This window comes from Aotus nancymaae, unplaced genomic scaffold, assembly GCF_030222135.1.
Source record: "Aotus nancymaae isolate 86718 unplaced genomic scaffold, 86718_ANA_hifiasm-v0.15.2.pri h1tg000022l_1, whole genome shotgun sequence".
Taxonomy (NCBI): Eukaryota; Metazoa; Chordata; class Mammalia; order Primates; family Aotidae; genus Aotus; species Aotus nancymaae.
In genome coordinates, this window is record NW_026988435.1 from 35959788 (window position 1) to 35986077 (window position 26290).

The window sequence follows — 26290 nt, forward strand, 5'->3', positions numbered from 1 at the left end:
ACTGAGAATAAAAGCCCTAAACAGACTGTCAGCTTTCATTTAAGTTTCTCAACAAAATTGATTTATCTCCAGAGTCTGCACCATGTCAATTTCTTTATCCTAGCCAAACTCAAAACTCTTATGGATTATTACCATTTAAGAACCAAAGTTAAGGCAAAGAACATAAGGAAGATAATTACAAGGAAATAAAAACAATGGCAAGTTAAAATGATTTATGTATATTTAAAACTGAAGTTTAAAAACCACTTAAACCTTTATAAGCAAAGAGGAAAAAAACAAAGGGATCTTTTTACGGTTTACTCTGAAATAATATTCTTACAGTAAAATTAAATACTCAAGCTATTCAATTATTTCTAAGTATCTCCAATGTAACAATTTATATTATCAACTCAGTAGTACTCTTTTTTGTTTGTTTTATTTTCTTTCTTTCTTTTTTGTTTTTCTGAGGTGGAGTTTCGTTCTGTCGCCCAGGCTAGAATGCAGTGGCGTGATCTCAGCTCACTGTAACCTCCGCCTCCTGGGTTCAAGCGATTCTCCTGCCTCAGCCTCCCAAGTAGCTGGGACTACAGGTGCGTACCACTACACCCAGCTAATTTTTGTATTTTTTTTTTAGTAGACACAGGGATTCACTGTTAGCCAGGATGGTCTCGATCTCCTGACCTAGTGATCCGCGCACCTTGGCCTCCCAAAGTGCTGGGATTGCAGGCGTGAGCCACTGCGTCTGGTCTGTTTTTTCTTTATTTTTAAGGTTATCTTCTAAAGATCTCAGCTGAGCAGTACTCTTAATAAAATGAAATACATATGAAAATGTTAGAATAAAATATAATACTAAGCTTTAAAAGAAGGTATATCTACTTCTCTTTTAATTAAAATGTAGTCACTGTGTAACACATAAGGTTTAAGATTTGCTCCAAAAAAATCTAAGTGACTCTGTATAACCACATAAGCATAATCTGAAGTAGACTTCTCTAGGAAGAGGGTAATCAAGAAGAGATGAAGTACACTAATAATTCAACAATTAAAAACTATAAACTAGGTTGTCCTACTTTTTAATTCAAGAAGGGTATGATCTAGCTGATCATTACTGTCAACTTTTTTAGAGTTGTGTTTGCAATTATGAACATCTTAGTTTACTCAAGTAAGTTCCGAAGCTAACGCCAAGATACTTCAAGAAGCTGCCCTCCAGGGACAAACTCACAAAGTATATAAGAAAAAGATCCTTTCTCTAGTCACAAAGGTTATGAAACTAGCTTCCGCCATGCCCAGAAGAGTTTTGCCTGTAGTAAGGACACAACTGTCAATTCTGACACTTAGGTTCCAATTCCAATCTTGACTTCAGCTCCCAGCACAGAGGAATACAGTCAAGCCTATGCTTCTTCCTCATCCTAAGCAACTGATACACTACAAGTGGTATTATCACTCAGACTGCAGTTGCTTCTCCAGAAACCAGGTGAATACAAAACATGGCAAACCCTACAGAAAGGACATGGTGAATGCTATCTCATCCTGAATCTGGCCACAGACTAACTGGAACCATTAAGACCCATCAGGAAGAAGTAGACCCATCAGGAAGACATAGTCTGGCAATGTTCTTTTGTCAGCCCTTGGTTTTAGGGTATTCAAGTAATCAACAGAGACAATAAAAGGTAAAATACATATTAAACCACACTATATGCTTACAGATTCTATGCTAATCTACACAGCCAATAAAGGAAATGTGCCTTCCAATCCAATGTTCAGACAGGACACTGAAGGACCACAGTTTCAAATTTTTTTTTGAAAGATAAGGCTGCAAAGTCCACAAATGCTTATAAACCAGTGCCTCAAACAATATTTATTTTAAAGAAAAAAGTCAATTATGAGGTCATTTGAGAAATTAGCTGTGGATATCTAATTTTAAATGTAAACAATAAATGGTATAAGAGAATGCAAAAAATCTTAGCAATTGACTATCCCATTGAAAAAAATAAACTTGGGAGAAATGAAACCTTAGAAAAAATGACATCCAATGAATGGTTTCTGAAATGAATCAAGCATAGGCTTATTTAGATAAAAACTGTTAACAACAATGATGATCATCCAGAGTAAAAAAAACTATTAAAAATTCACAACTTTATGCATATTTAGAATTACTTGTAGAAACAGTTTAAAAATAAGTTTAAACCTGAACTATAAAAGAAAATTTTATCAGATGAGTCCCTTATATTCTAAGAATTCAGCACAGGCCAATAATAATCTACCACCATATTGAGATAAGACTTGCCAAAGTCTTACTTAAATGTGCTTTAAGATATTTTTTTTTCTGTTTTTAACAAAGGTACTATATTGCCCCTAAGAAATAATGTTACTAACGAAGTGAAGAAAAATGAAGCATGACTTTTCATCACTTCTAATATTGAGTTCAGTGGGTACTTTCTGAGAATTACAGAATGTTCTACACAAGGACATCTAGACCTCCCTAATTTTGCCTTATTCAAAGAGATTAATATTTTTGCATTCTTACCTTTTCACTGAAACACTCAAGCAAGTCTTGGACATACCCTCGCATTTCTTGCAAAAATTTATACCGTTCACCAATACCCCCAGAAGACCCTTCTAATCTTTCAATAGCCCTGGTAGAGTCCACTCGGCTTTGCAGATGTTTCTCATGCTGCTGTCGATTGGTTTTGTGCAATTCTTTCATGGAGTCCAACCTTAGGAACACAAAAGGATAAATATAACACATTTACATCCAAAGGTCTATGCTGTCAGGACTCTTGCAATATTATAATATGCATTTAGTTCCACTATTAGAACATAAAAATATTTGGAATGGCATCTTTTCATCTGTACTGCTTTTTTTTCTCAAAAAACAAAAAATGGCAGTTTACAGATTTCGTAGTTATTTTGTGGGCTAACCAAAATCTCACTGTTTTGCTTTTCCCCCCATAGCGTGACTACACTTTTTCAGAGTCCAAGAGGTACAAACTCAGAAATGTCTTCAACAAGATCATGGAGTGGCATTTTTTATAACTTTTCGAGGCTTCCACAGAAGTAATCCAAGAAGGTAGCAGAACAAAGTATGAAGTCATCTTCTGTTTAGCTTTTGAAGCTGGGCCAGTGAATCTTCTTTGCTGATATTCTGCATCTGCTACCCCAGACTACATGTTGCCTGAGGGAACAGAAAGCTAGCAGACAGGTCTTTAAGAAGTTGATCTGCCCTACCTGTCTTTAAGCTGTTTCTTTACCAAATCAATAGTAACGGGAGTCATCTCATTACTGGGAGTTTTGAAAGGGACTGTATTATCTGTTTTTTGAGATTTGGCATCTGATGATCCATAGGCCGTATAACTATAAGGAATGCCATAGGATGAGCCGTAAGGCATTGTCTGGTAAGTGTTCTGGTAATACATATTCACTTCTGCGGGCTGACTGGCTTGAACCTAGAAAAGAAATGGGATATAGATGAAAACTAGTTGTTAAAACTTTGAAAAGAAAAATAAGCCTTTAGAGTTAAAAAAAAAAAAACAGCAAAAATTCTACACATTTGCCAAACATTATGGAATAATTACAGAATTCTTCAAAATTAGATAAAAGCAGGTTTGGACGAATGTCCTATCTCTTAGTAGAATCACTGAATTTATTTCTAATAATTTTCAGAAAAATAGGTTATCAGAAAAGTTCAGAGCTGGAAGGGACATCAAAAATCATTTAAGGCCACCTTTGATCAATGAAAGAGGATAAATGCCTTGCCCGTGGTCACAGAATCAATGGGCAACCAGGGATTAGAATCTAAGACTCCTGACGTCCAGCCCAAGACTTTCTCTATTGTGCCATTTTCTTAACTTCACCCAAATGTACACCAATTCTGCCTAAAAACACTACTAACAAAAATAGGTTTACATTTATGCAATTTTTCTCACTGTATTACTTACTTTTATAAAACAAATTGTTAAAACTATTTGGGAAGATATTTTTTCATAAATCTCAAGTTTTCACATTATTGAGAAATCTATTTTCTTCAAAATAATTCTTAAAGTCCAAAAAATAAGCTACATGAACAAAAAAGTTCTATTTAAAAAAATAGTTCTCAAACTTTAGTGTGCATCAGAATCACCGGGAGGGCTTGTTAAACAGAGATTGCTGGCCCCACTACTTGGTCCAAGTCTCTGACTCTGTAAGGTCTTAGGGAGCTGATAATTTGTTTCTAATGAGGTCCCAGGTGATGCTGATGCTGCTAATGAAAGCACCACTTTGAGAAAAACTGATCTAAGAAACTGGAAATCCTTCCATCATTCTGACTGCAAAAAGCCAAACATAACGCAGTTTCTTCTAAAAGCCTATGTGTATATATATAACCTCATGGGATTTTATGTCACTTGAATGACAAAGGTTCAATGTGGAATGTTTTTACTTTAACAAAATAAACAAAAAAGGCTTTTTAATCTTTTAACTTTAAGTTTAATTCTTTAGTCTTACCTGAGGGATATTAATTCCTTTCCTTATCTGCTCCTGTTCCCATCGGCTGAGTTCTTCATCCTGTTCTCCGGTTACTAAAGCATCATCATCACTCCCCTCAATTCCTACAGCCATAAGCAACAAAGAAAAGTAACACCCAAAGAGCAAAGAGGTAAGAGATGCTATCCTGACATTTCACAAGAACTGAGCAAAGCTATTAACTCAATCTTACTAAAATGTCTAGTATGATCTCCTCTCTCATTTGGTAGTCCTGACTTTGCCTGTTTTAAACACAGTATCCCTTGAAACTAAAGGCAGTATTAATGTAATAGTTAAAATCTTAGATAGGTTTCTTAATCTCTGTGAACTTGACATCAACAAAGGGAACAAAACCTAATGCCTCCTAAGAATACTGAATTACATGAATTTATGCATATAAACTGCTAAGCACAATACCAGCCACACAATAAATGTTCAATAAACATTAGTTATCACAATGATGCACAGTTTTTAAAAATTCCAATAAGACACTTGTACCCAAGGAAGAACAGTCCTCTAACATAAAATTTAATAAGTGCAAATGCTTTTTACTTGACTATAATATCAAATCACATTCAATAGCATTGGAGGCCAGTTATGGTGGCTCACACCTGTAATCCCAGCACTTTGGGAGGCCAAGGCAGAAGAATCTCTTTAAGACAGGAGTTAAGAGAAACACAGCAAAACCCATAAGTAGAGAAAAATTAAAAATTAAAAATTTAGCCAGGTGTGGTGACACACACCTGTAATCCTAGCTACTCAAGAAGCTGAGACAGGAGGACTGTTTGAGTCCATGAGCCGACACTGCAGGGAGCTATGATTGTACAACTGCACTCTAGCCTAAGTGATGAAATGAGACCCTGCCTTAAAAATAAAAAAAAAGGCAATGCAATAGACTTACTATTCAATTAAATCAAGTTACCTATTTCCTCAGCAATTTTTTGTCTTTGTGACTTTTCTTTCACAGAAAAAACTATCCGGCGTTTCTCATCATCATCTTCGTCATCACTGGCATCATTCTCATCTTCCCTAACAAGGCGGCCTTTACCAGGCTCATTATCATGAGGAGTGAAATCTCCCAATTCTCGGGCCATTTGGCGCTTTTTCCTTGCAGCATGTATAAAAGCTGCATCTGGAATTTCTCCTAGAAACAAATGGTAAGAATATGGCAGTATGAGAGGTGCAAAGTTTCTATTTTCTTGAAAATATGAAGGTTAAAATAATCCAAGATAGCCTAATCACAGTGATGTTTCAGCTGCTGGCACCTCCTTCCCAAACTGTGTCTACAAACTGAAAGATTATTAATTGAGTTTAAACAGAATCTAAAAGTCATTGAAGAAACTAAAAAGAACATATCGTAATACATATGGGAAAGAGTGGGATGGGGTAAAAAGGAAAAATCCACCAAAGCAGTTTTATTTTAACTGTAATTTTTTTTTTTTCATTGTTAAGAAATAGAAGTGGCCAGGCACGATGGCTCACACCAGTAATCCCAGCACTTTGGGAGGCTGAGGTGGGTGGATCACTTGAGGTCAGGAGTTCAAGATCAACCTGCTCAAACTGGTGAAACCCCATCTCTACTAAAAATGCAAAAAATTAGCCAGGCATGGTGGCGGGCACCTGTAATCTCAGCTACTCAGGAGACTGAGGTAGGAGAATCACTTGAACCCAGGAGGTGGAGGTTGCAGTGAGCTGAGATCGCACCACTGCACTCCACTCCCTGCCCCTTTCTCACCCCCTCCAGCAAGAAAAGTGATGAAACTGAATTACTATGCTAGAAAACAGATAAAAGCAATATAATCTCATGACCCTAAAAAAGCACTATTTGACATATAGTACATTTCTCTTGCAGATAGTTTTTACTTCACCTGTAATCATACTGAATATTTCATTTTGTACCTATTTCTCATATTAATCATATACTTTATTCCATGTTATTGTTCTCCATAAACATAATTTTTAATGGCTTAACACTTTCTGAATGGATAAGGCATACTCTGCCACACAAATTAACCTTTTGACTATGGTAAAAATTAATGCCTCCCTACTTGCCTAACTGTCATTTTAACAGCTACATAATATCCTAGCAAGTAAATGTACTGTAATTTACTAATAAGGCTTTCCCCTCCTGCTAGACATTTTTTCCTAAATGTTGCTCTTTGCAAATGTTACAATAAAAACATGATTTCCTTGGGATACATTTCTAGATATGAAATTACCTTGCCAAGAGTAAGAACATTTTGAAATCTATTGATTCATATTGCCAAAGAGCTTCCCGTAAGGACTGAACCAATTCCTCCACTAGGGATGTATGTAGAGAATTTACTTTCTCAGCCCAGAGTAGCATTTTTAAAAAAATTGTATAAACATTAACAGGAGTTCAATGGTACCTCTTCACAATTTAAATCTGGCTACTAAGCACTTATTTTATTCAAAAACTGATTAGCCAGTGGATAGAGCTGCGAATTATTTTTTGCAGAAAGGTAAAAAGGAGTGTGAACATAAAACTAACAGATATTAGTTTTGCTTTTATCAGCAGTTTAGAAGGAGGTTAAGTCAGTCTTAATCTGGGACTATGGGACCATTTTCCATTTACGTGGAGACTCGTTTGCAAAATAAAATTACCTGTCTGTGAATAAACTTGGAAAAGTTGGGAAGCTTCTGGTTCTCCTATTTTCTATTTGCAAGTGGAAAAACTCCCTCTTCAAATAGCAATGTCACAGTAAACACCACTTAGCTAATCCCTTCCTAATAATCATCTTTAAAGATGGCCCATTCTTGAGGGGTTTAGTTTAGTTCTGAGAAATTCTTTTGAGTACACACCTGGACGGAGAACATTCAATGAAGATAAAGCATTTGAAAAAGCTCCACCAGTCTTTGGCTTTTCTTCTTCTTTTTCACTTTCCATATCCATTTCATCTTCACCATGTTCACTGATGATGACTCCATCTTCTTGATTTGTATCCTTAACATGTCCTGTTTTGTCCAAAGGTTGTTCACCTAAATTTTTTGAAGAATTAAAATATATGTAAAATAAATTTCATAGAAAAAGTATATTTCCATGGTATTGATATCATTAAAGATTTTTTAAATTTTTTTAAAAAAGAGGTACTTTTCATTCTCAATTATGGGCTTAAACCAGTAAAGCTTGAATTGTTTTTAATTATTTACTAAAAACTAAAAACTCTTGAGTGCATGAGTATGAAATAGTGTAACAGACAAAATTAGGTAAAAATAATACAGAGGATTCAAGGATGCATTTGAGGCCCTGCTCCATCCCAGCTTCAGTAAATTTTATCAAAATTCCAACAATTTACCAAAATTAACTGTTTTTTCCTCTAAACTCTTACAAGGAACTGCTTGGACTTCTTTGAAGCATTACTTCACTTTATGTCAGTATTTCACTAACCCCTAAGCCCATTCAAGGCAACTGTGTTATGAACAAAGCACATTTACAGTCCAGCTAAGTCTCTTAGTAATGGACACTTACATGGAATACCTTCTCAGCTCAAAACCACTTGTCAGCTATCACCTGAAGAGGTAAGACCCCAGCAGTCACATTTACACTGTGCAAGCCTCACCCCACTGCCATGACTCAACGTTTAAGAGTGGACTTCTGAATGAAGCAGAGATAACCCAATTGTCTTTCTGGGAATCTGGAATCAGGTCTGAGCCTAAAGGCTATGATATGTAAACTAGGAACAGAACTGAGGAATGGCCACATTCTGCCAGCTGGACAGAAAAGAGAGTTCCCTAATTCTCAGTTCTAATCCACTCCTGAGGCCCATTTCAAGATTGCTTTCCTGCCATTGGCATCCAGGAGGCACCATTACATCTTTATGATAAACTACCCTGGTTTATATTGTTTATAAATAAATAGTTCTACTACAGCTTCTGTCCCAGGCAAAATCAAAGTGTTTCCCTTGAAGCACTGAACTTGGTAATTCTCACAACAGGCACAAGAAATATACTGAAAGAATAAAGCAAAAGTTTATTCTAAATATCAAAGATATTTTTCTGTCATTCCCTTAGAATGTTCCTGTCCCCAAAACTGCTTCAAATTTCTTCCTTCTTCTCAAACCATATTGTACTCTCTTAAATAACAGTCCCAGAGATAATATCCCTCCTCTCTTTTTAACTTCACCAAGAAGATTTTAAGTCACCTGTTTTAGGTTTATTTATTCTTTTTTAATTTACTATTTTCTCATTAGCCAGACTTCCTTTTTAAGTTGATTCTGAAGCTATGAGATTTTAAAGCTCACTTTATCACATTATTAGATGGAGTAAAAAATTACCTATTTCCTTTTGTTCTAAATCCATGCTAGGCCAGGCATAGTGGCTCACGCCTGTAATCCTAGCACTCTGGGAGGCCAAGGCAGGTGGATTACCTGAGATCAGGAGTTTAAGACCAGCCTGGCCAACATAGTGAGACCCTGTCTCTACTAAAAATACAAAAATTAGCCAGGTGTGATGGCATACACCTTTAGTCCCAGCTACTCAGGAGGGATTGAAGCAGGAGAATTGCTTGAACCCGGGAGGCAGAGGTTGCAGTGAGCTAAGATTGCACCACTGCACTCCAGCCTGAGCAACAGAACGAGAGTCCATCTCAAAAACAAAACAAAACAAACCCATGCTAAACCAATGGCTTTTAACAAACCAAAAGCAAAAGTGCAAAAGGTCTACCACATCAGATATGCTCAGATAATGACTGATTCCTACAAACTTTAGGTTCAAAGTTACATTAAATTCGCAAGTATTTGCTCATGATCGAACAAACGCAAGTGATATATATGCAAATATTAGTAGTCACATGTTATCCTTTCAGACCTCTCTATACAGATGCTAAATAACCTTTTTCAAAGCTCCACTCATGCCTTCAATTTCATTTACTACTACTTCAGGAAATTTATTCTCACAATTATTATCTGCTTCACCTTAAACCTGGTCAAGCTCTCCCTCTCCTCTTCTACAAAGACACACAGGCTTCTCTTTATCAAAAGAGCTTTCCTACTTGACTCCACTGGTCCCTCTAGTATTTACTTCTCTCTCTGCCAAACTTCCCAAGGAAGCAGTGTGGACCTGCTGCCTTCTACTTTCTCATCAACTTTTGGGCCTTGACTCTGCAAACGGCCTTTGATTTCACCCAACCTAAGCTCAGCAGCTAATCCAATGGCTGCAGCCATGGCTAATTCATGTATGATAGCATCATCGAGCAATTTAGCAAAAGGTATTCCTTCTTCCAAACAGCTCTCGGGGCACTGAGTCTGGCTGGTGGGCCACTCCCATCCGGTCAGAAGCCCTCCTCAAGTTAAAAGCTTGGTAATCCTGCCAACAGTCCCTCCTTGGCCCTCACTTCTCCTGACTTTTCTTGTACGAGTTCGCACAAGTGACCATCATCTTCCTGAAACTTTCCCTTTTCCTCTTTGGCCTTTCTGATTCTTTTACCTCTTTGGTAAATCTCCTCTACATGTAGGCTTACTACAGAGTAGAAGTCTTGGTCTTCAGTAATTTTTCCTTTATATGTAGCTCCCTCATCAATTCCATTCCCCTTTAATTATCAATAAGCACCACCCCCAAATCTACATTTCTAACCATTCACTGGCTACTTCCACTAAAATTCAGGTTAAAAAGTAAACTCATTACTTTGAAGTTAATTGTCTCTGCCTACTAAAGAGGGTTGAAGATAGGAAGAGTTCTGGATTGTCAACTGATTAATAACAGACCTTTATTTCAGTGTTTACAGTGACAATCTATGATACATTCAGACTCCGCCTTCAGGGAGGACATTAACTGGAGTTATCTGGTGAGTGGAGTATCAGAGTTATGTGAGGATAGAAGGAAGAAAGAGGTCACAGAGATGGCTTCATAAACTTCACACTTGTTTCAATTTCTAAACCCAACAGTAAATGGCAACTGATATGATTTGGCTGTGTCCCCATTCAAATCTCAACTTGAATTGTATCTCCAAGAATTCCTACGTGATGTAGGAGGGATCCAGGGGGAGGTAACTAAATCATGGGGGCTGGTCTTTCCCGTGCTATTCTCATGATAGTGAATAAGTTTCACGAGATCTGATGGCTTTATCAGGGGTTTCTGCTTTTGCCTCCTCTTCATTTTCTCTTGCTGTGCCATGTAAGAAGAGCCTTTTGCCTCCTGCCATGACCTCCATGGCCACGTGGAACTGTAAGTTCAATTAAACTTCTTTATCTTCCCAGTCTCGGGTACCTCTTTATCAGCAGAGTGAAAACAGACTAGAACAGCAACCATGACAACAGGCCTTTCTCAGTTCTCTCTTATCCTGACCTTTCTTTTACCATCTCATCATACATAGTTGGTCTCAAGAATTCTGGGGAAAATGAGGCAGTTTCCTAGACTACAAAATAATTAGCTCTCCTAAAAACATTCTTCCTTCCACTTGCCTTCCCTATTCTTATATATAATTATCCATAACCAAGTCATCCTCTGGTTTCAGTCTCCCCCTCCCCAAAACTCAAGTTGAAATTTCACTGCCATTGTAACACTATTAACAGGTAGGGCCTTTACATGGCAGTTACAACCTGAGGAGATTAAATGCCATTATCTCAGGAGTCGGTTCCTGATAAAAGGATGAGTTTGGCAGGATATTCTGTCTCAGAGGCTCACCTGCCCTTCTCCCACGTTATGACACAACATAAAGGCACTTAGCAGACGCCTGTGCCATGCTCTTGGCCCTTCCAGCCTCCAGAACTGTAAACCAAATAAACCTCTATTGTTTATAAATTACCCAGTCTGTAGTATTCTGTTACAGAAACAGAAGATGGATTAAGACACTTCAGGACAAAAGCTCAAATTTGACTGTTTCTTTTAAATCCACTATGGCAAAGTGTACATCAAGCCTATCAACTGTTCCCTTGGAATGGTTCTCAAATCATTTTTTCTTTCCACTTCTCCCCCTACAACAACAGAAAACATTTTTAACTCATCCAGAATTTCCTACTAAGTCAGTAGAAGCCTTTACTCTTGCTCAACTGCGAGACCTTTTAAAACTCACTATTAATGGATCAAAGCTGGCCCTTGAGTTTAAATTGCTTTAGGCCTTCAATCTCTCCTCATGCCACATGTTAATACCAGGGTAAAGTTTCAAACGGCATTTATCATGTCACCATCTTGGCAAGCCACTTTGGCAACTCTAAACCCTTAGTGGATACTGAACATCCTTTACAATCTGTCAACATGTCTTTCACATAAAACTTCTAACTACTTCCTTCACAAATCATCTACTCTGACTGGTCAGGTGTACTTAGTCTTTTCCAAAACGGCTTTAGTCATTTTAATCCTTGATCATACCCCCGTACCTTCCCTTTTGGAATTTTAATTATCAAAGATCCACCTTCAAGTCCCACTTTTTCCATAAAGCAGTCCTCCCTCCTCTGAAAAAAGAAAGTGTAGCTATCCTTTGGACCACTGACTGAGCATTTTGCCAAACGCTGAGTCCTCTTACACATTTATAAGTTGCTGTCTCCATAACTAGATTGTAAATTTGAGATACAATGTCATACTTTTTCACATTAAGCCTGTAAGTGAGAATCTGGAAAATCATGATTCTCCTTTTAATTCCGTAAAATAAAATAGAATTTGCATGAGAATAACTCAGACCATGGAATATTATACTGGATCCACTTTCCTAAAAACAAAATAACTGCTTAACATTTTTTAAATTGGCCAGGGATGGTGGCTCACGCCTGTAATCCTAGCACTTTGAGAGGCTGAGGCAGGTGGATCACAAGGTCAAGAGATCAATACCACCCTGGCCAACATGGTGAAACCTCATCTCTACTAAAAATACAAAAAATTAACTGAGCATGCTGACAGGTGCCTATAGTCCCAGCTACTAGGGAAGCTGAGGCAGGAGAATCACTTGAATTCGGGAGGAGGAGGTTGCAGTGAGCCAAGATCATGCCACTGCACTCCAGCCTAGGCCACAGAGCGAGATTCTGTCTTAAAAAAATAAAAATAAAAATAAGCAGGTTTTGAGAGACATAGGAGACATCTGTACAATACACCTGTTTCATTATTCTAAGGAGTCTTCATCTAGTATCAGATAAGGCTGCTGAGTGGGAGTAATACCAATATTACCAATATTAAACTTAGGGCATTCCTAAAAGTTCTCTAAGAATAAAATCCACTGTGGAAATACAACCAGAGATATTAAAAATCTGCCTCTACAAAATGAGTACAGGAATTTACACAACACTGCTTCAAACAGGAATAAACCTGTGTCTTAGGGTGAAATGAGAAACCTCCTTTCTTTGTTCAACAGCAGTCTGCACACAAGCAGGAAAGCTGTGAGAGAATCTAGTCATTGCAGCAGAAATGTTGCAGTGGTAACAATTCTGTCTTTTTAAAAAATACATTTACAAAGCAGCTGTGCTACAATTAAATAACAGAATTGTATTGCTACTCAATGAGGGCCCTTGACAACCACAGGGTCCACTGAATGAGTTCAGAAGATATACAGCAAATCACTGTGAGAAAGAGCTTTCATTTTGTCATTTCAAAAGAATTCAATTAGTATGGCACTTACTTTCTGCTGATGAGTTGAGTTCTGTCTTAATCTTCGATTTTTCAAGATCTTCTTTATATTCTTTCTTGAGCAATTTTACTATCTTTTTGCTATAACTTGATTTCTTCACTTTGAAAACTTCTTCATTTTCTTAAAAAAGAAATTAAATGAAGTCTGTAGCAACTATTTTCTGAAAATATTTTCCCTTCTTTCACAAGATCTTATGAGCTGTTCAGACAAATTCTCCCAAATATATACTCATATGCCAAAATCATTATATAATTAAGTCATTTCAAGTCTGTCACAGACTCTCAAAAACAGAGGTCAACTTCATAAATTAATCTGAAGTAATGAGATTTTGAGACTTTTTAAAGGAATAGCACATGTAACTTCACAAAATTTTCTTATTATTGTCTTCCTTAAATCATCTAGTTGAGGAAGGAGGAAAAAAACCTTCGAAATGGTTTTGAAAAAGCACATCACCAAGTCATTAAGGAATCTGAAACAAAATATCTAAAATCAAAAGGCGCTGTCAATTCTGAGTAACTACATCCACCACAAGCTGACATAGTTGTTTGAAGACTAAGGTAAGAGCAAATCATTATTCTTTGATTTGAAATTTTAAAAGTACTCAACACTTTACAAAATAGCTCATGTATCTCAAAAACAAAAATCTTTCTGTAATCCTCTCAAACCAAACAAAAAGTAACAGCAATGCCAAAGATAAACTGGCTACCTTACAGGAAACCTGAAAGCCTCTCGAATAAAAATGCAAGTAAGTTTTCCAAAACTTTTAATTTCTTTTCCTAACATGGAATTAATTGGGCTATCCATATTCAAATGGTCAGGAAGTAAAAAGATTTAAGGCTCATTTAAGATCAGAAATCCAAATCCACGGTAGCCTGGTCTCCCACAGGGAATGGGAGAAACTGCCATGCTTTTACTATTACACCGTCTCGCCTCACTGTTCCCAAAGCCAGTGCGAAGAAGGCTGGGTATCTGCTACCCCTATTTATTTTTATGGGTAAACTGAGGCTCACCGACTGCAAGGGACTGGCCCAAGGTCACTCAGAACCAGAGCTGCATGCAACTGCAGGCTTCTGCTCCCTCTCCCAGTATTCCTTCTTACAAACCCGGCCTTATCGGTCGAGGATGCCTGGACAGAGCATCCAAGAAGTGTGGGCGCAGTGACCTGCAGAGGCCTCAGAGAGCATGCCAAGAGCAGTCAGGAGACCCACATCAAGTTGGCCCTGAAACATGCCAGGCAGAAAAGAGGCAGGACAGGAAAACACCGAATTTCCCCTGAAACACTCGGAATGCCTGATCTGAGCTACAGCCCCATGGAGTAGGAAATGCACAGGAAGACGGTGCAGAGGAGGCGGTTGTTAAGAACAGGCTGGTGGCAGCGCGGGAACGCGTCCCTTGCCCGAGCAGAAGGCCGGAGGCGGGGGAAGATTCGCAGCCGGTCGGGCGGCCGGGGGCTCCGTTGCAGGGTTCAGAGAATGGGCGTCCAGAAAATACGGGGTCGGGGGCTGAGACCTGCGCCGGGGATGCGGCAGTCTAAGGGCTCCCGAAGCGCGCAGTTTACCTTCCTCCTCGTCCTGGAAGCTGAGCAGGCTGGCCCGGGGCACCTCTTTGTTCTCGCGAGGCCTCTTGCGCGGCTTCAGCCCGTTGCCGGGCTCCGTGCCGCCGGGAAAGCCGCCCCCGGCCTCAGCCCCGAGGCCTGGGGTCAGCGCGGAAAGTGGCGGCGGCCCAGGGCCCAGCAGCGACTCCCCCCCGGGGGCCCTGTCGCTGCCGCCGGGGCCCGCCTCTTCGCCTGTGCCCGGCGGCGGCAACAACGGCGGCGGCTCCTGCTCCTCATCGCGTTCCCGTTCTTCCTCCTCGGAGTCGTTCCGCTTGCGCACGTTCACCCGCCGGGCCTTTCGGAACATCCCCGCGGCTCGCACGGCGGTCCCACACCGCGGCCCCAGCTGCGCCTAGCTCGTGACGGCGCACGCGCGCTCTCCCCAGCTCCAGCCCGGTCGAGTCCTCCCTGACGCTACCGCGCACCTCACGAGCGCGCATGCGCCTGTGCTCCCACGCGCTCTCAATACTTGGAGAAAGAAAGGAAGAGAGAACGAGCGAGCCCCACACTTCTCGCGAGAGCGCCAGCTCTTTGCATCGCCCTCTGTCCCTGTGGAGGACTATTAGCATGGAACTCCGGTGTTGTTTGACAGGTCACAAAGAGGATCATAGAGATGAGAAGAAAGAGTAGGCCCTGTTGTCGTCCCTCGGACCGCGATGCTGCAGTGCGTCTTCTGCACTTACGCGGAGCGGCCGTGAGTAGAAACCTCCCGCCACGCGGATGAAGGGGGAGGAGAAGGGGAGGGGCCAGCGAGAGAAGCCGGCTTTGGGGAAGGAAAGTGTGGTCTAGGAGGTGGAATAGTCCTCTCCAAACTTTGACCTGAGGTGTGACTATGGTAATTACTAGCTACTCTTGAGTAGTAATCCTTTGTATTTCTACAGCTTTATAGCTACAGCGCTCTTTCAAAGACATCGAATTTTCTTTATGAAACAATGTTACTTCAAAGACATTAAATTTTATTTATGATACAATGTTACTTCAAAGACGTTGAATTTCAGTTATGATACAATGTTATTTCGAAGATACTGAGTTTCATTTATGATACAATGTTACCTGGCTTGACGTCCCCTGTTCCCCAGTCTCTTCTCAGTTACAAGGAAAGCAAAAGTGTTTTCGTAAGAATGTCAAGTTTGCAAGTTTGCTAGCAATTCTATGGCTAAATACTTTCCGAAGCATAGTGAATTTCAGAAACAAACGGAAGAAAAATTGAGCCAGGAGTGGGGAAAGTTGTGACATTTCTCAGATTTGCGTTACAAAGCCTTGGCTGGCAATACTTTCAAGGGTGATTGCGCCTGAGGTTGAACTCACAGGCTTTCCCTGTCTCATCACCGAACTTGAAGTTTTTCCTTCGGGAGAGCACTTGTGTATGCGAAATCATTTTGATGTTTCGAAATTAAAAGGGTATTAGGTATAGTGAAAAAATCCACCCATGTCCTGAAGGCTGTTCACTTTCTCAGTGGCAATGTTAACAGTTTCTTATGATCCTCAAAAGATGTTCTATGAACATAAAAGCAAATAAATATGCATATTTTAATATGTTTTCCCCTTTTACACAGATGGTATGTAAACAGTGCATTTTTAGCCTACCATAAATTGGAGATCGGCCCATATCTGTATATGAAGAGTTGTCTCATTCTTCTTTTTAAACCCAGCTGCATAGGGATTCATTGTTGGGATATACCATAATTTAACCAGTCCCATAAGCTTTTATATTTAGATTATTTCTAGTCTTAATAATAATCAGTGCTGTAATGAAAAGCTTTGAAAAACTGTCACATTTGTGATGAGTTGGAATTGCTGGATCTCAATATATGCATTTATGATTCTGCTAATTCTAAATTTCTCTTTTTAGAAGTCATGCAGTTTGTACTTACACCAATGAACATTAGGATGCCTGTTTACTCACACCATCCTGTCAAAATTTCAGTAAGATTTAAATTCCAGATTGAAGCAGAAGATCCCAAGCGCTCCAAGCATTTCTTGTTTGTTTGTTTGTTAATTTTTTGAGAGGGAGTATTTCTCTATGGCCCAGACTGGAATGCAGTGGCATGATCTTGACTCACTGCAACCTCTGCCTCCCAGGTTAAAGCGAATTCTTATGTCGCAGCCTCCCAAGTAGCTGGGATTACAGGCATACGTGGCTAATTTTTGTATTTTTAGTAGAGATGGGGTTTTGTCATTTTGGCCAGGCTGATCTTGAACTCCTGACCTCACGTGATTCACCCACCTTGGCCTCCCAAAGTACTGGGATTACAGGCGTGAGCGACTGCACCTGGCCCCTCCAAGCATTTCCATTTCATACACATCTCCCTCTTTTCTCTGATTTTCTTTAATTGGATTTGACATGTACACAATTAGGACTCAGTTTTGGAGCTAAGAGCATCCTCTGTAACATTAATGTTTTCTTCTAGCTAATAGAAAGGGTTAATAACATCTGGCTTCCATTCTACTCATATTACTCTCAGTTCTTATATTCTGGCTGTTGAGCATTGGTGTAAGTTCTGATTCCAACAGAATGTTTCACTAGTGAAATTGAACTCCCTTTTCTAATCACAGAAGATTCAAATTGTGCCTGGTCAGCCTCCAGACACCTGAGCCAAGAGAAAGATTTGCAGTAAAATTATTAGGGTAGCCATAGCAAAGATAAGGTCCAGAAGCAGAATATGTTATTATGTTGGCCTGAAATTTCAAAAATTTCTCTCACTGTAAAAGTGGTGATTGAATGTGGATAGAGGGAAAAGCACCTGTCATTTTAAAGTGAGCCGCAGTACAGGCATGTGTCACTTGACGGGATGCATTGAGAAATATGCCGTTAGGCAATTTCATCATTGTGTGAACATCATACACATACTTACACAAACCTAATAGCATAGCCTACTACATACCTGTATGGCATAGCTTATTGCTCCTAGGCTACAAACCTATACAGCATGTCACTGTACTGAATGCTGGAGCAATTGTAACACAATAAGTATCTGTGTATATAAGCATAGAAAAGATACAGTAAAAATATGGCATAAAAGCTTTAAAAATGGCACACCTTGAAAAAGGAAGTTGGGAGGAAAAAAAAATGGTGCACCTGTATGGGGCACTTACCAGAAATGGAGCTTACAGGACTGGAGGTTGCTTGGTGTGAGTCGTGAGTGAATGTGAAGGCCTAGGATATTACCATACACTGCTGTAGATTTTATAAACAGCTGCACACTTAGGCTACACTAAATGTTTAAACATATTTGTTTCTTCAATAATAAATAGCTTACTGTACCTTTTTTGGCTTTATAGCTTTCTTAGTTTTTAAAACTTCTTTTTTGCTGTTGTTGTCATTGTCATTTTTTGAGATGGAGTCTCACTCTATCATCCAGGCTGGAGTGCAGTGGCATGATCTCGGCTCACTGCAACCTCTGCCTCCCGGGTTCAAGCAATCCTGTCTCAGCCTGCCACATAGCTGGGATTACAAGGGTGCACCACCATATCCAGCTAATTTTTGTATTTTTAGTAGAGATGAGGTTTCACTATGTTGGCCAGGCTGGTCTTGAACTCCTGACCTCAAATGATCTGCCCAGCCATTTTTAAAAACTTCTTGACTTTTGTAATAACACTTTGCTTAAAATACACATTTACAGCTGCACAAAAATATCTTCTATTTTTACCATTTTTATTATCTTGTTTTACTTTTTAAAGCTAAGACAGACACACACACACATCAGCCTAGGCCTACACGAGGTCAGGATCATCAGTGTTACTGTCTTCTACTTTCACATCTTGTCCCACTGGAAGGTCTTCAGGAAAAATAACACACGTGGAACTGTCATGTTCTATGAAAACAATACATTTTTCTTACACAGTTATCCCCCCCACACACACACACATAAAAAGAGTACACTCTAATATAACAGTAAACAGTATAATATAGTACAGGCATCTCCAACCACCCCCTACCTCTGCAGGAGGTGAGTGGCCAAAAGTAGACATTGTTTCTCGCTTTTTTAAAGTTTATTTTTAAAATGTTAGAAGCCATAAAACCAATAAACATGTAAAAAATATTTTATATACATTAACTGATGTCTTAGTCCATTTGGGCTGCTACAACAAAATACCATTAATTGGGTGACTTACAAACAACAAATGTATTTCTCACAGCTCTGGAGGCTGAGAAGTCCAAGATCAAGGCTCTGGCAGAGTTGTTTTCTGGTGAGGGTCTGCTTCCTGGTTCATAGATGGCACCTTCTAGCTGAGCCCTCACATGGTAGAAGGGAGACAACTGTGGCTTCTTTGGCTTCTTACAAGGGCACTAATCCCATTCATAAGGGCTCCACCCTTGTGACCTAATTACATTCCAACATCTCCTCTTATGCTATCACAATGGGGATTAGTGTTTCAATATATAAATTTGGGGGGAAGATAAATATCTGGGCCTTAACAACTGATGAGGCCTCACTAACTATGGGATAAATAAGATAAAACAGGAGTCCCCAACTTCCAGGTCACAGACTGGTACCAGTCAGTGGCCTGTTAGGAACCGGGATGCTCAAGAGGAAGTGAGTGACAGGTGAGTGAACAAAGCTTCATCTGTATTTACAGCCACTCTGCATTACTCGCATTACCACCTGAGCTCCATCTCCTGTCAGATCTGCAGCAGCATTGGATCCTCCTAGGAACATGAGCCCTATTGTGAACTCTGCACACAAGGGATCCAGCTTGTGCGCTCCTTATGAGAATCTAATGCCTGATGATCTGTCAGTGTCTCCCATTGCCCCCAGATGGGACCGTCTGGTTTCAGAAAAACAAGCACAGGGCTCCCACTGGTTCTACATTATGGTGAATTGTATAGTTATTTCATTATATATCACAATGTAATGATAAAAGAAATAAAGTATGCAATAAATGTAATGCACTTGAATCATCTCCAAACTATCTCACACCCTCCGGTTCATGGAAAAATTGTCTTCTATGAAACCAGTCCTTGGTGCCAAAAAGGTTGGGGACCGCTAGTATAGTAAATACATAAACCAGTAACATAGTCATTAATTATCATTATCGAGTTTTATGTACTGTATGTAATTGTATGTGCTATATTTTTATACCACTGAAACAGGTTTGTTTGCACCAGCTTCACCACACACAGGTGAGTAACATGATGTGCTACAGTATTAGGATTGCTATGATGTCACTAGGTGGTAGGAATTTTTCAGCTCCATTTTAATCCTTTCTTTTTTTTTTTTTTTTTTGAGACATAGTCTAGTTCTGTTACCCAGGCTGGGGTGCAGTGGCACAATCTCAGCACACTGCAACCTCTGCCTCCCAGGTTCAAGTGATTCTCCTGCGTCAGACTCCTGAGGAACTGGGATTACAGGCACATGCCACCACACATGACTATTTTTTTGTATTTTTAGTAGAGACAAGGTTTCACCACTTTGACCAGGCTGGTCTCGAACTCCTGATCTCAGGTGATCCACCTGCCTCGACCTCCCAAAGTGCTGAGATTACAGGCATCAGCCACGGGGCCTGGCAGCATTGCAGTCTTATAGGATGGTTGCTGTATATGTGGTCCATCATTGATCAGAACATCACTATGCAGTGTATGGTTATATTCAGATACAATGAACTTATTTATAACTTTGCCAGTCTACTTATATAATTAAAGGGCAAAGTTAAATATTTAAAAGTTATCTTGCTGCCCAAGCAAACAAAAGTTTCTTTTATCAGAAATTATGGCGATTGTGGAAATTAAATTCCTGAAATTGAATACCTGCCTTAATTGCCTGTCAGCTGGTATATTATCAGAAACTAATTATTTGATAAAGTACATCTGTGCTTTGAGTATCAAACATACTAATTTGTTTGTTCATATAGTAAGTCATCACCAGTTAATATTGCAATGCCTTTAGTATCCTGGGAAGACAAAGAACTATTACATCAATGATTTTGTTTCAATCAATAAATTGTTCCTTTAAAAAAGTCATTTTTCCAAGTAATAATTCTGGTTAGTATTATTCCCATGAAACTGACTTTACATGGATTAATTGACCCATAGATTCAGATAAAATAGGCAATAACCAGTTTCGTTTGCCAACTCAGTCTTAAACTATATAGTCTAGAACAATGACTACCAAATTCAGGTCTGTGAACTTGTGAAAAGTTTTCCCTATTCAGCTGCCAAGAGAAAATAAGAAGGATAGCCTGTGTGTATAGAGTAGCCAGATGTCCTCTCTTGGAAGAAATAGTCCTTTATTTTGAGATTATGTGCCTTTTTTTTTCCTCTCTTTCATGTTAAGATGAGAAAATGTCTTTATTTCTATAAATAATGATGATAATATATGGTAATCTCTGAGTTTGTCTTCATGCCCTTATTTGGCAAACTAAAAAGTAGTAAAAGCTATAAGCCCTCCTCAGTTTTTTATTTTATCTCTAAAAATTTTATTTGGCAGGTGAAATATAACAGCCTAGGAATTCCTGATCTAGGATTTTCCTTTTTAAAAAATCTATAACTCTGGACATCTCAATAATTTTATTCTGAAAGAAGGCTGAAGAAATAGTTTAATTGTTTATTAGATTGTTTTAGACCTTACTTTGATGAAAGCAGTTCTGCAGCAACTTAAAGTTGAATGTCAACTCATGGGTGCCATGGTTTGAATGTATCGCCCAAAGCTCATATGTTGGAAACTTAATTCCCAATGCAACAATATTGAGAGGTGAGACATTTAGGAGGTGTTAGTCATGAGAGCTCTGTCCTTGTGAATGGATTCCTGGTGTTGTCACTGGATTAGTGGGTTAGTTGTCTTGGGATTGACTTCCTCATAAAAGGCATGAGTCCAGCCCCCTTTCTTGCTCTCTTGTACTCTCTTCCCCGTCACAAACCGCCATGGCATGTGGTGCAGCAAGGACTTCACCAGATGTGGCCCCTTAACCTTGAACTTTCCAGCCTCCAAAACGATAAATAAATTTCTGTTATTCGTAAGTTACTTAAGCTATGGTATTCTGTTACAGCAACCCAAAAGGTACTAACACAATAAGGGAAGAGATTTTTATGTTTTGTTCAGTGCTGTTTTCACAGTACCTTAAATAGCTCTTGGCACACAGTAGACAATATTTGTTGACTGAATGGTATTGGACATTATCTGTTTAATTAGTGATAAATGTTTTACCTTATGTTGATATAAATGGACATTTTCTACAGATAACAACACTTTATTTCTAAAGCATGATCTCAATGTATTCTAAATTACTGAAGTGGATTCTTTTTTTTTTTTTTTTTTTTGAGAGCGAGTCTCGCTCTGTCATGCAGGCTGAAGTGCAATAGCGGATCCAACCTCTGCCTCCCAGGTTCAAGTGATTTTCCCACCTCAGCCTCCTGAGTAGAGTATCTGGGATTACAGGCACACACCACCTGGCGATTAGTTCTTAAAGTGGTAATTGGGAGGCTGAGGCAGGAGAATCGCTTGAGGCGGTGGTTGCAGTGAGCCAAGATCACGCCATTGCACTCCATTCTGAGCAACAAGAGCGAAACTCCATCTCAAAAAAAAAAAAAAAAAAGTCATAATAGACATCTCCCCTCCACCTTTGGAAACTGCCTTTTCTAGGGAAAAGGGTACCCCAGCGAGTTAGGAAGCCAGGTGATAGGGTTTGAATATTTTTTTCTCCGAATCTCACGTGGAAATGTGATCTCCTGTGATGGAGGTGGGGCCTGGTGACAGGTGTTTGCATCATGGGGGCAGATGCCTACTGAATAGCTTGGTGTTATCTCATAATGAATGCATTCTTGCCCTATTAGTTCCCATGAGAACTTACTGTTTAAGAGTCTGGTACTTCCTCTTCTCTTTCACTCGTCTCTCATTCATCATGTGACACGCTGGCTTTCCTTCACCTTCTGCCATGAGTAGAAGCTTCCTGGGGCCCTTACCAGAAAAAAATGCTGGTGCCATGCTTCTTGTACAGCCTGCAGAACCATGAGCCAAATAAACCTCTTTTTTTAATACAGTACCCAGCCTCAGGTATTTATTTATAGCAATAAAGGACTAAGACACCAAGTTACATTTTACTAGCTGATGCAAAGTGGACTGATCAGAATCTTCCAAGAATTTGCCCTTGAAACAGAGAAAATGAGTCCCTGCTTATGGCTGGAATTGCAACGAACTCAAAAGCCATAGGAAAGCCTTAAATTACATGTCAACTCGGGAGCCAGAAAACAAGTCAATGTAGCAGGAGAGAAGAATGCAGACAGGGAGGATACTCTGTGGGCTTCCAGTACCTTTCCAGGTCCTTGACTCTTCCAGAAGCTGGACTGCACTCTGAGTGTGAGTTCCCTTGATCTCCCTGGAATCCTTATAATAAATTTCCTTGTTGGTGTTGGTATTGACAATGCTTTATTGTGTTGTGTATATTTGCTTAAAGAGTTATTTTCATTTTATAGTAGGGTAAATTTTATCTGTGTACATTTACAATTGTTTTTAAAAGTTTACCTGCTTAATAACTCTTCACCTATAGCTTTTGTTCAACAGAGTTCTTTTTCTTATTTCTTTGTTTTTAAAAACTATACACACAGATATCCCCACAAGCAGGCATTTAAGCAGAAGGTGAAAGTGAGGAATGCGCTCTCTCCTGCAGGTATGTACTAACTGCAAGTAACTTGCTAATAGAGATAAGTACCTCCGTTTAGAGCATGTAAATGGTCCTAGTTAAAATTGTTAGTAAAATTATACTTTGTATCGAACTCTATTAAAATGTAGCCATTGGTTCTATTTGAGTGAAATCATTGTTTCTACCAAACCTTTGACTCATTCCAGGTTTAAGAGATCCTGAGATTGTTTCTTGTTTGTTTTTTAAATAAAGTTGTTACTTTAAAAATTATTGAGCACATTAGTATCCCCAGTGGAGATTCAACTCTTATAAATGTATTCCGCTCTTATAAATGTTTTGGCAATTCAGCTATAATGGTCATTTCTTCATTTTCTAAAATGACATTTTCTTCAACCAAAAGAAAATTAGTGAAATTTCTCTGTATCCAAACTAAGGCCTTCACCAGATGTGACCCCTCAACCTTGGAACAAAAGTAAATGTTTTAATGAAGGTTACCTTGTTCATCTTAGTTTATTTTTAAAATGCATCTTCTATTTAGACCAAGTATTTCTTTTATCCATTCATTCAACAAAATTTATTGAACATTTTTGATGTTCTGGCATTGTGCTAGACAGTAGGGATACAATAGTGAACAAGACACGAGTTCTTTGTCCTAGAACTGTAGTCAGCAGCTAGTGATGTAAAAAGTAAATAAACAAAAATTAATTGCTAATTGTGATTATAATTGTGAATGAAATCAATAGGGTACTACATCTTAAGAACTGATACAAAATGATAGAAATTTCAACTTGAGTTTATATTTTCTGTGTGCTCTAGGGGACAAGAAACACTCTACCTTCTGAAGGACTGAAGCAAATTGACAGTAGAGTAACAGGAAAAAAGTCACACAAATTTATTATATGCACAGGGCATCATGGGAAAAAGGGAGTACCCAATAATTGAATGAAATTTAGAAGCTTATATACCTTCTTAAAAGGGGAGAGAGAAGGAAGGATGTAGGCAACTTAAGATTGAGAAAATAATTTAAGGGAAAGATGAATAGGTGATAAAGCCTGTGCCAAGTCCGTCTGGGCATGGTGTTGACCTTCAATCTCTTCTGTGGTGCTGTCAATCTTCCTTAGTTGATGAGATTCCTGGGGAGGGGAGACTCATGACAATTGAGTTTCTTTTGGGGGAATCTATCTTTAGGCAGATATATGAAGTTCAGAGAACCTCTCCCTGTACTTTGGGAGAGAAAGAGGGGCCAGAGACAGGAGGGCAGGAGAAGGTCAGAGAGATCCTGGTTCTGAGGCTCCTTCTGTGGTTTTCCAATCTCCTTTAGTTCCAAGTACTCAGCGTGCTGAAGTGGCATGCTTTGGGGTATTGTGAGACCTAACGGTGCCAATGGCCGTTTAAGTGTCTTTATCATTAGAAAATGTGTAAGGACTTTGAGGGCTGGGACAGAACATTTTCCTGCAAGATAATTACAATTAACAGCTCCAAGGTGTCTTCTGTAGTAAACTTTTCTTCAAACATTTCATGTACAATGAACAGTTGAAATCATTTTATCCAGTTCAGTATTTTATATCTTCTAGTGTTACTATGTGAAAGAGTATTATTCAGAACCATAGTAGAACAAGACACTCATATTACATTCACAATGGACACTTTATATGATACATCCGAAGACAGTGTAACCAACGAAAAGGCAAAAATGGCAATCAATGCACCCTTTCTGAAAGAACCCACTTACCACCTGTTGGGCCAGTATCACTCATACATTATTGTCCGTCTTGAAAAAAATGTGAAGCAGGTACATTATGGAAGACAACAGTTACATGCCCTCTGGGTATAAAAGATATAATAATTGATGTTTCTTTTTTTCTGTATTGTTTAGTGTTACTAGAGGGCAGCAAAGTCATACAATAAACTTACATAAGATTAGACTATAATTACATAACAAAGAATCATGCAGCTTTGAATTTGTTAAAAACTACAAATGGACTTTAAAAAGTAACTTTTTCCTAATTATAAAAGTACTGCTTGCACATTTTAGAAATTTAGAAAATACAGAACAATACAAAGAAGAAAATAAGAATCACTTATAAACTAATTGTAATAATTAAATCTTAAAAGGTACTAAATGTTAATTTTTGGTGCATTCCCTTCCAGAATTGCTTCAGGAATTCACTCCCTCCTTCTTAGTGGCTTTAGTATTCAAGTGGATTATCTTCTTTCATCCCTAGTTCTCTAGCCGTACCTTTAATAATCATATCTCCAGTCTATGTCAGCCACCTACCATAATGATTCTCCAAGTTACCAGAGAGTTACAGTCTTCTCCATAACTACATCACTCCTGTTTTCCAGTCTGCTTACTCTACCTCCAGTTCAATGAACCCATCACTCTTCACTGTCCACCCTCTTCTTCCTTCTTTAGTTTCCTTCCTTATCTCTTTTAGATTTCATAGGGCAAGATCATAATTACTCCCTTGAGACATCAACTCTGTTGCCACTTCTTCTTGTACTCCCCCAGCAAAACCCTAGCCAGGGCTGAGCCAGAAAATGGCCTCCTCCCTATTTGTCCCTGATGAATGAACATTCTCTGTTTTAAATTTGTAAGTACGAACTTCAAAGGGACATTAAATATTATTGGCATATTTTTTTGCTTCACAGTGGGATATTTTAATAGGCTTCTCTCTGAATTGGTCAAAATGTGTAAAGTTATGTGAGATCTTAATAATATAATCCGTAAGCTCAAATGTCTGTAGGTAATTAGATACACAGAGATCGATAAATACAAAGAGACAATTTTGTACTCTCCAAAAAGACACTACTTTATCCATGAAATGTTTATGAATATGTCATCTACCTGGTACACATGTTTTTAAAAACTCACACATTTTTCTTTCTTTCTTTTTTTTTTCTGTAAAACTGACACATTTTTTCAAAGTAACATGTTATAGGCACATTATCCCACTTGAGGAAAAGTTAAATGAGAAACCAAATCCAAAACATTGAGCAAACTTTCCTAATTAAAATCAACCAAAAAGGCTTAATTACTTGGGAATTAATGATTATCTAAATCTCTGAAT

The 26290-nt window shown here is 38.8% G+C and overlaps 1 protein-coding gene and 1 long non-coding RNA gene across 5 annotated transcripts in view; one reads left to right on the forward strand and one right to left on the reverse strand.

Annotated features, from left to right (window-relative positions):
• The window catches only part of PAXBP1 (PAX3 and PAX7 binding protein 1), a 38863-nt gene extending 23839 nt beyond the window's left edge, over window positions 1–15024 (reverse strand). For 2 of the 3 annotated variants that reach the window (XM_021669407.2, XM_021669409.2), the window contains exons 1-7: window positions 14607–14980; window positions 13040–13168; window positions 7300–7476; window positions 5399–5620; window positions 4459–4562; window positions 3205–3422; window positions 2504–2693 (exon numbers count right to left, since the gene is read on the reverse strand). In XM_021669407.2, the coding sequence (XP_021525082.2) occupies window positions 2504–2693; window positions 3205–3422; window positions 4459–4562; window positions 5399–5620; window positions 7300–7476; window positions 13040–13168; window positions 14607–14949 (1383 nt within the window). In that variant the 5' untranslated portion in view covers window positions 14950–14980. Of the gene's footprint in view, window positions 1–2503; window positions 2694–3204; window positions 3423–4458; window positions 4563–5398; window positions 5621–7299; window positions 7477–13039; window positions 13169–14606 lie in introns of all 3 variants that reach the window. The other variant, XM_021669406.2, reaches the window with a different exon arrangement.
• Window positions 15025–15387: 363 nt separating this feature from the next.
• Window positions 15388–25195, forward strand: LOC105712880 (uncharacterized). 2 transcript variants are annotated; one of them, XR_001106439.2, is made up of 4 exons: window positions 15388–15477; window positions 19738–19767; window positions 23185–23246; window positions 24036–25195. It is a non-coding gene; the product is annotated as an uncharacterized LOC105712880 (long non-coding RNA). The 2 variants fall into 2 exon arrangements; XR_001106441.2 differs by lacking the exon at window positions 19738–19767.
• Window positions 25196–26290: the final 1095 nt, after the last annotated feature.